This window comes from Bombina bombina, chromosome 1 (assembly GCF_027579735.1).
Source record: "Bombina bombina isolate aBomBom1 chromosome 1, aBomBom1.pri, whole genome shotgun sequence".
Taxonomy (NCBI): domain Eukaryota; kingdom Metazoa; phylum Chordata; class Amphibia; order Anura; family Bombinatoridae; genus Bombina; species Bombina bombina.
The window spans coordinates 397,958,791-397,972,965 of record NC_069499.1 but is presented as its reverse complement, the minus strand read 5'-3'; the positions used below and the strand labels follow the sequence as shown (position 1 = coordinate 397,972,965).

The window sequence follows — 14,175 nt, the reverse complement described above, 5'->3', positions numbered from 1 at the left end:
ACACAATAAACAAGCAGGAATATAGGAGGAAATTATATTTTAATGCAATTAAATCAAGTTTTAACATATATTTTTTAATATAAAGAAGAAGACAAAATCATCTTAAGAAAAACGGAAACAATCTGACTTGTTATGATTCTCCCAGAATGATAATGACTAGGCCTGCTCGCTGTAGATTTGCTGAACAGGTGGTCCTCAGAAGGGTCACTAGGTATATTTAGCATCTGAAACCTGAGCAAGTTGCTCTCTGATTGGCTGGATTCGGCACATGATAATTTAGGAGCTAATGCATTTGCTTTGCTCTCGACCAGGGTTTCTGAGGAGGGAAGAGTTGGAGAGGCTTTGCTGCTAAGGAAATTAATTAAATATTACTGGTAAGAACATTTTCCATTTTACCTCCTACATTTATCTCTTGCATGAACTAAAACTCCCTGGAGTGGACTGATTTAAGATTTATTTACAGGAATTTCCAAATTTCTGCCATCAAGTTTGGGAACCAAACATTTTTTGTAAACTGGTCCCTTTTGCCTGCAATATTTTTGTTGTTACTGCTGAGAATTATTTCAACAATTGCAATGGTTTTGTATCCTACAATATCTTTTATAGCCTTTAATAATAAGCATTGTAACATATCTCCCAGTAATTCACATGATACAACATTGGTGAAAATGAAAATCAAATTCTTATATGTATGAAAACTTAATTTGAACTCTAGCAATATATCTACATTTCTGGAACTTGTTAAATCTTTTTTCAAGATGTTTTTTTCTACTGGCACTAAAAAAGAGCAGCCTTACAAGATCCTATATTTAACCTACACTAGTGGGGCTTCAGTTGCCTCAGAAGGAATTACAGCTGAACTGGCTAAACAAATCCAGCCAATCGCCTGGCGGTATTAGCTTACATGTCAAATATCTTTGGACTATGGAGCAGCTGCTGCAGGGTTTCACCTATTAACTTGGACTAGGATTCCCAGTTCTGTATTCCCAGCTAAACCATTCCACAGTATCACAAGAAAAAAAAAATAGGTGAAAATTGCAGGAAAGAAAAAAAACACTCAGGATTTTGTTTTATTTTTATTTTTCAGGTTTGAAGCACAAAATAGCAGCAGAAACAATAGTGATCGCCAGTAAAGGCCCATGCTGTGCAGAACGCAGTTAATCTTGTTACCCTAAGGTCAATACTATATCCACTTTTATGTCATCCCATTTATGATTTACATGTTATAGATGTACAAATTATAAGTAATTATCTTTTAATTCATATATAGTACATGTATATTTGTATGTCAAGGGAAAGGATTAATGTATGTATATATGTGTGTGAGGCTGTGCGTACGTGTGTATGCATGCTTTTGAGTAATGTGTATGTTAATGCATAATCTCTGTATTAAGTTACCTTTATATAATGGTCTTTTTACTCAGTATTGATTTTTAATTGTATACTTTATGATCAGTTTGTAGGTGACAGAGTATTACACTAAAATGGCAGATGACGAGGAATATGAGGAATATGAGGTAAGAAATAGTGATTTATTGAGATCTATTGAATTTAAAATAGTGTAGGTCTGTAGATTTTTAACTAATTGTTTATAAGCCAGAAAAAAAAGACAAGTGTATCGCTGAACGTGAATGATACATTATTGCCAAGTCTGTAGCATCTAATGATCATATGTATAATCAATTCAGCCACCTCAGCTAGTAGGTTTCACACAGCTATGATAGCACTGTACTTTGATACCTATTTAGTCAGCAGATCTAGAAACATGCAGAAATATGGCAGGTATGAGCCATTCCAGGGCGAGAGTCACACTGGCAGTTTACCCTTTATACTACGGTGAAGATTGTGATGACCTTATTTAGGATCTTTGGCAAATGATTCAATTCGGCAATGCCCTCCCAAGACATATTTCAACAGGATGACAATGTTATGTTGTTTAATAGCATTCTGATTAGCTTGAAATGTCACTTTTTCTCTTAATTTATATTGATACTCCTTTATAAAACACGCTGTGTGTAAATGAGTACTTTTAATTGCCTTTAATATGCCTTTTTTTATTAGTTTAAAAAATGTTTGAGATATGCTACATATGGTTACAGATTCTGTATGCATATATAATACTGTATATATTTTCTGCCTTTAAAAAATATATGTGACATATGACGTATATATTTGTGTACTGTGTTATATCGGAATATTGGTAATATTGTGAGCCAGTGGTAGATTTCTGGATCTTCCTGTGAGAATAAAGTGATATATGTCTTTAATTTACTGTATGTGAAAACTGAAACGGTATGTTAGCCAAGTGCCTCAGTGTAATCTGAGACAGCGTTTCTGATGCAGTCTGCAAGTTCGGAATTACTCTCATTTGCGCAGCAGTCATCATGTATCTACAGTTATCTTGGTATCTGCCTTCTGGCTGGTTAATTTATGTAATTTGTTGTTAATATAGAAATCTGTAATAAAATACAGTAGAACTGACCACCAAAAATGACAACCAGTTTATATATATTTGGTTTAACCAAATCTATGTTGACCTTTCTATGTTAATACAAAATTATTTGAAGGGACAGTCTACTCTATAATTTTTATTGTTTTAAAAGATAGATAATCCCTTTATTACCCATTCCCCAGTTTTGCATAACCAACATGGTTATATTAATATAGTTTTTACCTTTGTGATTACCCTGTATCTAAGCCTCTGCAGACTGCCCCCTTATTTCAGTTATTTTGACAGACTTGCATTTTAACCAATCAGTGCTAACTTATAAATAACTCCACGGGAGCGAGCACAATGTTATATATATATATATATATATATATATATGACAAATGTGAACTAGTGCTGTCTAACTGGGAAAAACTGTCAAAATGCATTCAGATAAGAGGCAGCCTTCAAGGGCTTAGAAATTAGCAAATGAGCCTACCTAGGTTCAGCTTTCAACAAAGAATATTAAAAGAACAAAGCAAATTTGATAATAAAAGTAAATTGGAAAGTTGTTTAAACTTGCATGCCCTATCTGAATCATGAAAGTTTTATTTTGACTAGACTGTCCCTTTAAAATGAAGAAAAAATCCATATTTTTTCCAAAATATAATACTTGCCACCTATAAAATAAGGACATTTGTTATTTTTTTACTTTTTAAAGAAAATTACCAAAGCACCACAGATAAATGGCACTGTATAAAATAAAAAGGTTTAGCGATTTTCTGGTAATAAAAAAACACATAAAATCAGTGTATGCAACATTTTATGTAATAAGCAGACTTCCCAGAGATATTAAATAGCTGTGCGCTGATGCTCTTATGCCAACTTCCTGCACAAGTACTTTGTGTATTTTTTCTAACTTTGAGCTCTGTCTTGTAGGGATCTTCCTGTGTAGTAAAATTAAGGTTAAAAATAAATCACTGGGCTTGACTTATTCTTGGCGAAGCTGTAGTTTTATAGTTAGCATTGCTGGCTTACTTCTAAAAATGAAGACTATTAACCCCATGGCTGCTGAGAAGGGCTGTGCTGTAGTACCTCAAATCCCCCTTTTCACAGACAAGTGTTTTCAAATGGTATAATAAAGTGAACCAACTATTTACTCATTTTAGCCAACTATACACCTGTATCCCTTTAATTAATATAAGCCAATGAGCAAAACAAAACATTCTCCTTTAAACTTCAAATCTTGGGGAAATTGTATAATAATATGTGGTAGCCTACAGTTTATAGTCAGATGATGTACAATCATTCACATTCTAAAACTGAATGATCAACTAAATAGAAAACTTAGTAAAAACATTCTAGAAGTTTCTAGAAGTGAATAGGCCAGTGCTTGATATTTATGTGTTCTAAGCATTCCAGATCTAAAATAGATTTTACCGCTATCTAAAAGTATTCATCATCATCATCATAATCATCATCTTTATGAAGGACTGAACAGCTGATGTTTTTAACGTTGTCTACTTGTATACAATCATTTTTTATTCTGTAGAACCCATTTTGTTTAAAAAATAAATTGCACAAATAGTTAATAAACAACACATCTGAGATGCCCTATACTTTATATAAGTACATTTATTTTAGTACAGAGAATTTTTATTTTTTTATGCAGATTATTATTATTTTTGAACATTCCACACTTTCCATGGTCCTGAATTGGGTATACGATCTTCTTAATTTAGAAACCTATTTAGTCAAATGTTTTATCTATGACCTTGGAGAGGTAATTTATCTGTACATTGTAGGCAATTGGCAGCCCTAAGATTAAAGGGACATTAAACCCAATTTTTTTCTTTCATGATTCAGATAGAGAATACCATTTTAAACAACTTTCTAATTTGCTTCATTCTCTTGATATTCTTTCCTGAAAAGCATATCTAGATAGGCTCAGTAGCTCCTGATTGGTGGCTGCACATAGATGCCTTATGTGATTGGCTCACCAGTGTGCATTGCTATTTCTTTAACAAAGGATATCTAAAGAATGAAGCAAATTAGATAATAGAAGTAAATTAGAATGTTGTTTAAAATTGTATTCTCTGTCTGAATCACAAAATAATTTTGTTGGGTTTAATGTCCCTTTAAATACATTGCATAGTAATTTTGGCATTTCTCAATATTTTAGAAATTGTAAGTTACTTGATAAGACTATTTAACTATAACCCTGCTGGCTTTTTAAAGACTTAACAAATAGTGACTCTCATGCAATGGCATTTGTCTGTTGTGCAACTGGAAAGAATGATTTAGGAATCTTTGAGCATAGAGCAAGCCATGCAAAAATAGCCAACTGGATCCACAGGGGATAAATGATATATGCAGGAAAATATGAAGAACTAATTACTTATTTCATTGTATTTTATGTATATATGGGGATTAACTTAAATCATTTAGATATAATTGTTAAAATGAACGCTGATGTGTGCCTACAGCTAGCAGTGCATAAAGTAGGTGTTGGGTAACAATAATGTTTTCATATGGGTTTGCCTTGAACTACTTGCATAAGAAAAGTAACCCATGATGTCACATGATTTTGTTTACAGATGTAACAAATCCTGGCTGTGTTATTTCAGATTACAATGAATGACATGCAATTCATTTCAGATTTATTATACAGAACAGCAATAATCTGTAGACAGCTAACTTTAGCCTAGGAAAGACATGGTGCTTTTGGTGTTATTGACTTCTCGCATATTCCTGTATAAAATATGTTTGAATGACAAAAAAAGCTACCCCCTCCACCACTAGATTTGATTTGTTCACAACAGGAGGGACCCATGTGTGCTGTATTACAAAGTGCTACTGGCCACTCTGACACAGGGTGCTGCCGTATATTAGTTTCTTGATTACCAAAGAAAATACATTGTATGTTTTACATTGAAGACTGAGACACTGTACCTGTGCAAACATCAGGACACCATCTGATGCTGAAGGAACCATTACTGGAGAACCCAGTGATAATAGATTTGGTTGTTACTGTACCCTTATTTATTGCATAACCAAGTGATAATAGATTTGGTTGTTACTGTACCCTTATTTACTGCGTAACCAAGTGATAATAGATTTGGTTGTTACTGTACCCTTATTTACTGCGTAACCAAGTGATAATAGATTTGGTTGTTACTGTACCCTTATTTATTGCGTAACCAAGGGATAATAGATTTGGTTGTTACTGTACCCTTATTTATTGCATAACCAAGTGATAATAGATTTGGTTGTTACTGTACCCTTATTTATTGCGTAACCAAGGGATAATAGATTTGGTTGTTACTGTACCCTTATTTATTGCATAACCAAGTGATAATAGATTTGGTTGTTACTGTACCCTTATTTATTGCATAACCAAGGGATAATAGATTTGGTTGTTACTGTACCCTTATTTATTGCATAACCAAGGGATAATAGATTTGGTTGTTACTGTACCCTTATTTATTGCATAACCAAGTGATAATAGATTTGGTTGTTACTGTACCCTTATTTATTGCATAAATGACTGTTATCAGTTGTCAGGATTCGATTAATATGCAAGCACTTTGTGAAATAAGGGGATTCTTCATATTTTTTAAAGAATTCATTAAATTGACATAAATGAGCAATAATAAAATGCTCTAATGTACAGTATAATTGTACTATTGCTTGAACAGAACCATGACCTGAACTGTCTCCAAAGGGGTTAAACACATAGTTGAAGTAAACTCTTTACTGTCAATGCCCTACTGTCCTAGAGCCTTTGAGCTAATCAGGAGAGGCTTATGTGTGTATCCATCAGTTATTGGTTGTGCTGAGCTCAGAATTGTCAATGCATTGCCAATCTGGATCTGTGTTTAACCCATTTGCAGTGCAAGCAATAGTGCTATAACACTACTTTTGTACATCTAGCATTTTATTATTGATAGCTTATGTCCCTATTATAGGGAGAACATTTGCACCAAGTTAATTGGACTTGGTAAAAAAAATATGATAATAATATGGTCGATTTGGAGCCATTCAAGCAATTGTTTACACTTGAGTTGCATTAGTTGGGATTCGCCAATATATAAAAAATGAAAAGTGTTTAACTAGTTTAATCATAAATATAATTTACAAGATTACTTTCAGTTTTCACCTTTCATAATGTTCCGTTTTAACTAATTCTTTGTTTTAAATGTAAGTCAAATATGGCTGATGATGTGTTATTAAAATAAATTTAATTTGTGTGGTCTACATATGACTCAGCCTTTCTGACAGTCAGAGCTGGATTGGGTATAAAAAGCAGCCCTTGAAAAATATGACGACCAGCCCTATTTTCTGTTGAGTGGGTAGAATGCACATGCCCATTTTTCTGAAAGGGGATTACTGGAACACTCCTTCCCCAATATTTTTCAGAATTAAATTACTTTGTATTAAATAAAAATGTCAGATTGATGTTATATAGCAACCGTATAACCCAATTGCAACCATTAATCACCCCTTTAAATTGTAGCTTTCCAGCCCTAGCTGCTGCAGCCCACCAGGAAATCTCCTGGTATCCTGGTAGGCCAATCCGGCCCTGCTGACAGTTAAATGACTAATGAACTATAGACCAGTCTTGGAACATAGTAACATTTTTTTCTAGGGTTTTAGACTATATATATATATATACATATATATATATATTTCCACAACATGGTTAATCTGCAATAATACTGATTGAGATATTATAGTTCCTATGTAGATAGAATAATACAATAAAATGTCTGTACAATGTGCTAAGCATTTGGGATTTTACCATTTCTTTATAGTACTACGAAGAGACAATCATTGAAGGAGGTGAAACGGTGGAGGTAACACCTCAACAGAAATATGCCCAAAGCAAAGCTGAGCTCTCATGTATTTCTTGCTATAACACGCTATGCTCTCTGGGGGTTTTCATCATAAACTCAAAAGTTCTAACTTTAGAATCTTCATTTTCCTAATACAAAGATATTCTGTAATGCCGTCTACAAGCGACACATGTGGCCAATTTCATAATCATAAATGTTTTTATTAAAGGGAATACATTAATTTAAATGCAAATGTTATAAAGACACTTTTACATTTTGAAATAATATTTTAAATCATTTAAATCTTATTATTTTAATTGTATTTGCTCATGGAAATTTAGAGTATCATGAGCAAAGGAAGATTTGGAAATGTTAGGTCAGGTCTCTAAAACAGTATATCAAGTACCACTAATAACAGCCTGCACCATTGTGTCTATTTAGTTACATTCATAAAAAAATAAATGAAACTTAAATTAAAAACTGTTTTGCAAAACATATTTTTCTTTTAACATGAAAAATACTGTTTAAAACCCGCTCTGTTAAATGTACAGTTAAAACAATGGAGTTTCAATTTTGGAAATTAAAAACAAATCCAAATATATATATGCTAGGTTATATGCTAGGTTATATATATATATATTTATATGCTAGGTTATATATATATATATATTTATATGCTAGGTTATATATAAATATATATATATATATATATATATATATATATATATATATGCTAGGTTATATGCTAGGTTATATATATATATTTATATGCTAGGTTATATATATATATATATTTATATGCTAGTTATATATAAATATATATATATGCTAGGTTATATGCTAGGTTATATATAAATATATATATATATATATATATGCTAGGTTATATGCTAGGTTTTATATATATATATATATATATATATATATATATATATATATATATATATATGCTAGGTTATATGCTAGGTTATATGCTAGGTTATATATATATATATATATATATATATATATATATGCTAGGTTATATGCTAGGTTATATGCTAGGTTATATATATATATATATATATATATATTTAACATAGAAGATTGGGAACCAATGTGAAAAAAGCTAAATGGGCCTGGGTTAAAAGGAGCCAATAGACTTAACAAATGGTAATATTAATACTTATTAATGCTCAGTCAATAGAATTACTTAGATAAATAGTATACTATAATGTAAAAGTAAATACATTTTTAAATTCATTTCGCTCCCTTACTTATATGTATTTATTCTCTGCATAGTCAAACTCCTATTCCCATACCACTCCAGATGAGGATACAGCCTGTGCCTGGATTGTAAAGTTGTATGTCATTCCTGATTGGCTCACTGGCCATATCTTTGTCTGGAGCATTATGGAAGCATGTATTTGAGTATGTGTTATACCCCTTTGCAGGGGTTAAAGGGGCATAATACCCCAATTTGTTCTTTCATAATTCAGATAGAGCAAACAATTAAAAACAACTTTCCAGTTTACTTCTGTCATTACATTTGCTACATTCTCTTGGTATCCTTTGTTGAATGAGCAGCAATGCACTACTGGGAGCTAGATGAACACATTAGGTGTGTCAACAAAAAGTGGCATATACGTGCAGGCACCAATCAGCAACTAGTTCCCAGTAGTACAATGCTGCTGCTTAGCTGACCTACTACAGAGGATATCAAAAGAGCAAAACAAATTAGATAAGAGAAGTAAATTGGAAAGTTGTTTAAAATGATATGTTCTATCTGAATCATGAAACACTATTTTGTGTTTCATTTCTTTTTAACCACAGTGAGAGAAGGGAATTGTATAAAAATACAATTTTGTAAAGAAAATAGAACTTGTTTTTATATACTAGAATGTCCCTTTTAAAGTAAAACAAGAAAAGCTTTAGAATTAGTTCTAACACCAGAATTTTATAGATGTTTTCAGTAATAATTAAGGTAAACTGACATTTCTGCCATCTGTGTAATAAAGTCTGGGAAATAAGCTAGTTCAGAAAAACAGTCTATTTATATAAAAATAACATTAACTGTCTCTTCTGGTTATTTATTTTTTTGTAATACCTTATTTCATCTTAACTACACTCTATAAATTGATCTCATCATATTTTATTAATCCAAATGAAATGCATAAATCACATTAAAAAATCCAACAGCCACAAAATGATAAAATGATAAGTACAAAAATGGTTTAAGGTGAAAACTCCTGCTAATAACAAAGAATTAATGCTTCAAAGATATTTTTTTAGAAACTGTAGACTGCAGATAATCCATTTCTGGGGCTTCCGCAGCAGCCTAAATGCCACAAATATAATGCAGCAACTGGATTGTTTTCTACTTATATTTTCACAAAACTGGATTGTTCCTTTTATCATATTCTCTTTCCTATTTTTTAAATTATATTTTACTAATGAGGTCATTACAATATGTGGTTAATGAATCCTAATGCTGCATTGTCAAAAATACTCTTGGGAAATACAGCTGATGCTCCATTGAATAAATAATGCTTATTGATCATATATTGCTTTGCTTAAATAAAGCTTGGTTTATTTTAAAGCTTTTCTGTCTCCAGCTCTCAAATATATTAAAAAATACTCAATTGTCATCATTTCATCTTAGCTTACGTGTGGCTTTTCATGTAACAATTAATTTCATAAATGCTTTTCAATGCTGGGTGTATTATATTTTATTATTATTATTATTATATATTTATTAGCTGTGAAAAGGACTGAATAACTTTATTGTATGTGTGGTTACATTTTGTTTATACTAAGTGCAACACGAGAATAATAAATGCATTTAATAAATGCCAATTTTATGTAAATGTGAAGTTTTCAAAAATATACTATATAAACATTAGGTAAGTATTATCAGTTATATAAGTTGTAAGCATAAGTGATGGTAACCAGAATGGGTTAACAAATTTTAGTTCAACATCACCTGTATTCGAGAAAAAAACATTTGTATTACCCTGTCCACTAAAGGAATAGTCTAGTCAAAATTAAACTTTCAAGATTCCGATAGAGCATGCCATTTTATCAAATTGTCTTTGTTCTTTTGCTATCTTTATTTAAATGTAAGCTTAGGAGTCGGACCATTTTTGGTTCAGAACCTGGGTAGCGCTTGCTGATTGGTGCCTAAATTTAGACACCAATCAGATAGTGCTAACCAGGTGCTGAACCAAAAATGGGCAGACTCCTATACTTACATTCTGGCTTTTTCAAATAACGATACCAAGAGAACGAAGAAAAATTGATAATTGGATTAAATTAAAAAGTTGCTTAAAACTGCCTGCTCTATCTGAATCATTAAAGTTTCATTTTGACTAGACTATCCCTTTAAGGTAAGATTGATCACATATTTGGGACTCCAGCTGTGCTGGTAAAGTAGTGTCAGATCTGTTAAAAACAAAATATCCAAGATCCAGGATCCAGGCAGATCATTCAGATATATATTAAAAACAAAAAAACAAAACAAAAGAAAAACGATTTATTACAAGAGTTCTCAATCAAACCTTAAAAAGCATGACAATTCTGAAGTGAAGCATGCTGGTCAATACAGTTATAAATCCCCAAATTTGGAATTCCAAAATCCAAGTTTATTCTGAAATTCAAACTTTTTCATTAATATTTAAAAAAAAAAAATGATAAAAAATTACTTTTTCCACCACCTGTAAGTCACAATTTTCTGTCTGTGCCTTTTGTTTTATTTGTGTTCTAAAATGCAAATAATAGTCTCTATATTTAATAATAGGAAGAAAAGATTGCGCTCAAACAATATTGTTAAAAAAACATATATAAAATATATATATAAAAACAATGTTACAACGTAATAAAAATGCAAAAACAAAGGATACTTGCATAAAATTGAAGATCCACAAATGTAGCTTGTCTGCTATCTAAAGTCTTGTCACACTATATGACATACAAAAATATTAAAAACGATATATAGTTACCTACCTTTAGGTTGCATGTATCAGCACTATAATGACATGTAAGTATTGTGTAAATAACATAAGATATTGTTATTTACACTTGGTCCCATCCCCTCTACAAACTGTTTCTTTATACAGATGCAAATATTACAAAATCCAACTTCTACATCACAAATCTTGAAGAAATCTGCTAAAAAAAGGATCAATAAAATGAGTTTACAAACCCAGCACCAGCTGATCAAATATTATCATATATCTGTGCATGATCCAAAAAAGTCCTATATTAATTGCTATTAACTGTAGCTTATCTAGTGCACTTAACATAATAAACTTAATGGTGCTAGGGGTGTGCATAAAATAAAGCTGAATATAACTTATATATCTCTTGTTCTTTTAGCCAAAAGAAGATGTCACAAGGGCACCAGTAACAGAGGCTCCATCCAGTGAGCCAACCAGAAAGAAGCGGATAAAAAAAAAAGTGGATACCTCTAAGTTTATGACTCCTTACATAGCCCACAGCAAAAAGATGCAGGACATGTTTAGTCAGGTAAGTAGCCAATCACATTACTGAAAATCATGCACATGTTCAAACCAGATTCGGCTCCAGAACAAATGAAATGAGGGGGCATTTTTTTTTCACGAGGGGGCATTTTTTTTTCACGAGGGGGCACGCATTTTTTTACAAAGCATGTATGAGAGTCAAAATAAGAGCAGAGTGAGGGGACATCCCTTACAAGAGAAATAAAATAATGCTACATTGACAGTGCAATTACCACTCAGAGTGACATCAGCGTTTCTACTCAAATACACTCACAACAGAAGCATCAGACAGAAGCACTTTTAATCCATACTGCACTGAGACTATAGTGGATATATCAACCAAATGCATATAGAGAGTAAACTACTGGTTAATGTAATCAGCTAGTAATGTTAGTAAACAACATAAAATATTTGTGACGTGAAGATATATTAGCATCAGGAAACCACACGCTTTGCCTGTACAAGGTCGTGAGTGACCGGCTATGCCAGTCACAGGCTCAGAGCGAATGCTGCCCGCCTGCCCAGTGGGTATATAATGCAGCCACATAGCAGGGTCAAAGCTCGGTTAACACTGTATAATATGGTAAATAGAAAAGCTTGGGACTTACTGTGATACAGCAACGGGTGTGCGCCTCTGAGGGCCGCCATGTTTTTGTAAAGTGGAAGCATTCCCTTAGTTAGTGTGCTGCTGTTGGATGAGAAGGGCTCCTTCCCCTACTGCTTGTTTTGCTGGCCCAGGGCAGGCATTGGACGGTAACTTGAGCACGACACGCATATGGACTGGACAAGAGGTTGGCTTTGTATAAGGAAACACCCACTGTGTGTGACTGGTATAGATAGACACGCTATGCTGGGAACACCTACTGCATGTGACTGGTATAGATAGACACGCTATGCTGGGAACACCTACTGCGTGTGACTGGTATAGATAGATACGCTATGCTGGGAACACCTACTGCGTGTGACTGGTATAGATAGACACGCTATGCTGGGAACACCTACTGCGTGTGACTGGTATAGATAGATACGCTATGCTGGGAACACCTACTGCGTGTGACTGGTATAGATAGACACGCTATGCTGGGAACACCTACTGTGTGTGACTGGTATAGATAGACACGCTATGCTGGGAACACCTACTGCATGTGACTGGTATAGATAGACACGCTATGCTGGGAACACCTACTGCGTGTGACTGGTATAGATAGACACGCTATGCTGGGAACACCTACTGCGTGTGACTGGTATAGATAGACACGCTATGCTGGGAACACCTACTGTGTGTGACTGGTATAGATAAACACGCTATGCTGGGAACACCTACTGCGTGTGACTGGTATAGATAGACACGCTATGCTGGGAACACCTACTGTGTGTGACTGGTATAGATAAACACGCTATGCTGGGAACACCTACTGCGTGTGACTGGTATAGATAAACACGCTATGCTGGGAACACCTACTGTGTGTGACTGGTATAGATAAACACGCTATGCTGGGAACACCTACTGCGTGTGACTGGTATAGATAAACACGCTATGCTGGGAACACCTACTGCGTGTGACTGGTATAGATAGACACGCTATGCTGGGAACACCTACTGCATGTGACTGCTATATACACACTATAATGTGAACACCCACACCTTGATTGATATGTACACAATTTGCTGAGTGGTTGCTGGTATCATTTGTGAACTGTTCCCACTGAGTGACTGGTTTACAAAGTTTTTTGAGACCGTTTACAGTTTGTGGCTGGTGTCATAGCTACCCTAGGTGAAGGCGCATTGCATGTAAGAGATTTATTCTATACAGGCTCCCTCTAAGAGTCTGGTTTGCACACATTGTGCAGGGAACAGTTTCTGTGTGTTGCTTGTAAAAGGTCAGCATCATTCAACTGAGAAAGTGATACACACACAATATGCTGAGTGAATACCCACTTGGTGTGACTGGTATCATAACTAGGGTTACCAGAATTTTTCCAGAATTATGACACACTTATTTGGAGCCGACCCTGGTTCAAACAAGTAAATGTGGAAATAAAATCATTTTTATGTGCATAGAATATATCAGCATTTAAAATGTAATTGCAAAAGATCTGTATACAAAAGAAATAATTTAAATTGTAATTTTTTTGCAAAATTTGCACTGTTTAGTATTCCAGAGGCATGCTGAAATTCTAATGAGGATTGTTTTATTTATCTTTCCTGATGTAGTCAATTAGGGGCACAAATACGCTTATACACTGATCAAGCAATTCAAATGTTACAGGTTTAGGATTCTGCAGAATCCTGGACAAAACTAATAATTACATTATTTTTACGACAGAATTAGACTAAGTATAATTTCCCTTTAAATCAATTTATTCCACACAATTTTTGCTCAATAAAAATTTAAATTTTGGAATTTCTTCCACAT

At 33.4% G+C, this 14,175-nt stretch overlaps 1 protein-coding gene across 1 annotated transcript in view; it reads left to right on the top strand.

Moving 5' to 3' along the window:
* The first annotated feature begins 243 nt into the window (after positions 1-243).
* The window catches only part of NEB (nebulin), a 262,192-nt gene continuing 248,260 nt past the window's right edge, over positions 244-14,175 (top strand). The window contains 5 exon segments of the mRNA XM_053698301.1: positions 244-374; positions 1,088-1,176; positions 1,457-1,517; positions 7,243-7,284; positions 11,617-11,766. Coding sequence (XP_053554276.1) covers positions 1,485-1,517; positions 7,243-7,284; positions 11,617-11,766 — 225 coding nt within the window. The 5' untranslated portion in view covers positions 244-374; positions 1,088-1,176; positions 1,457-1,484.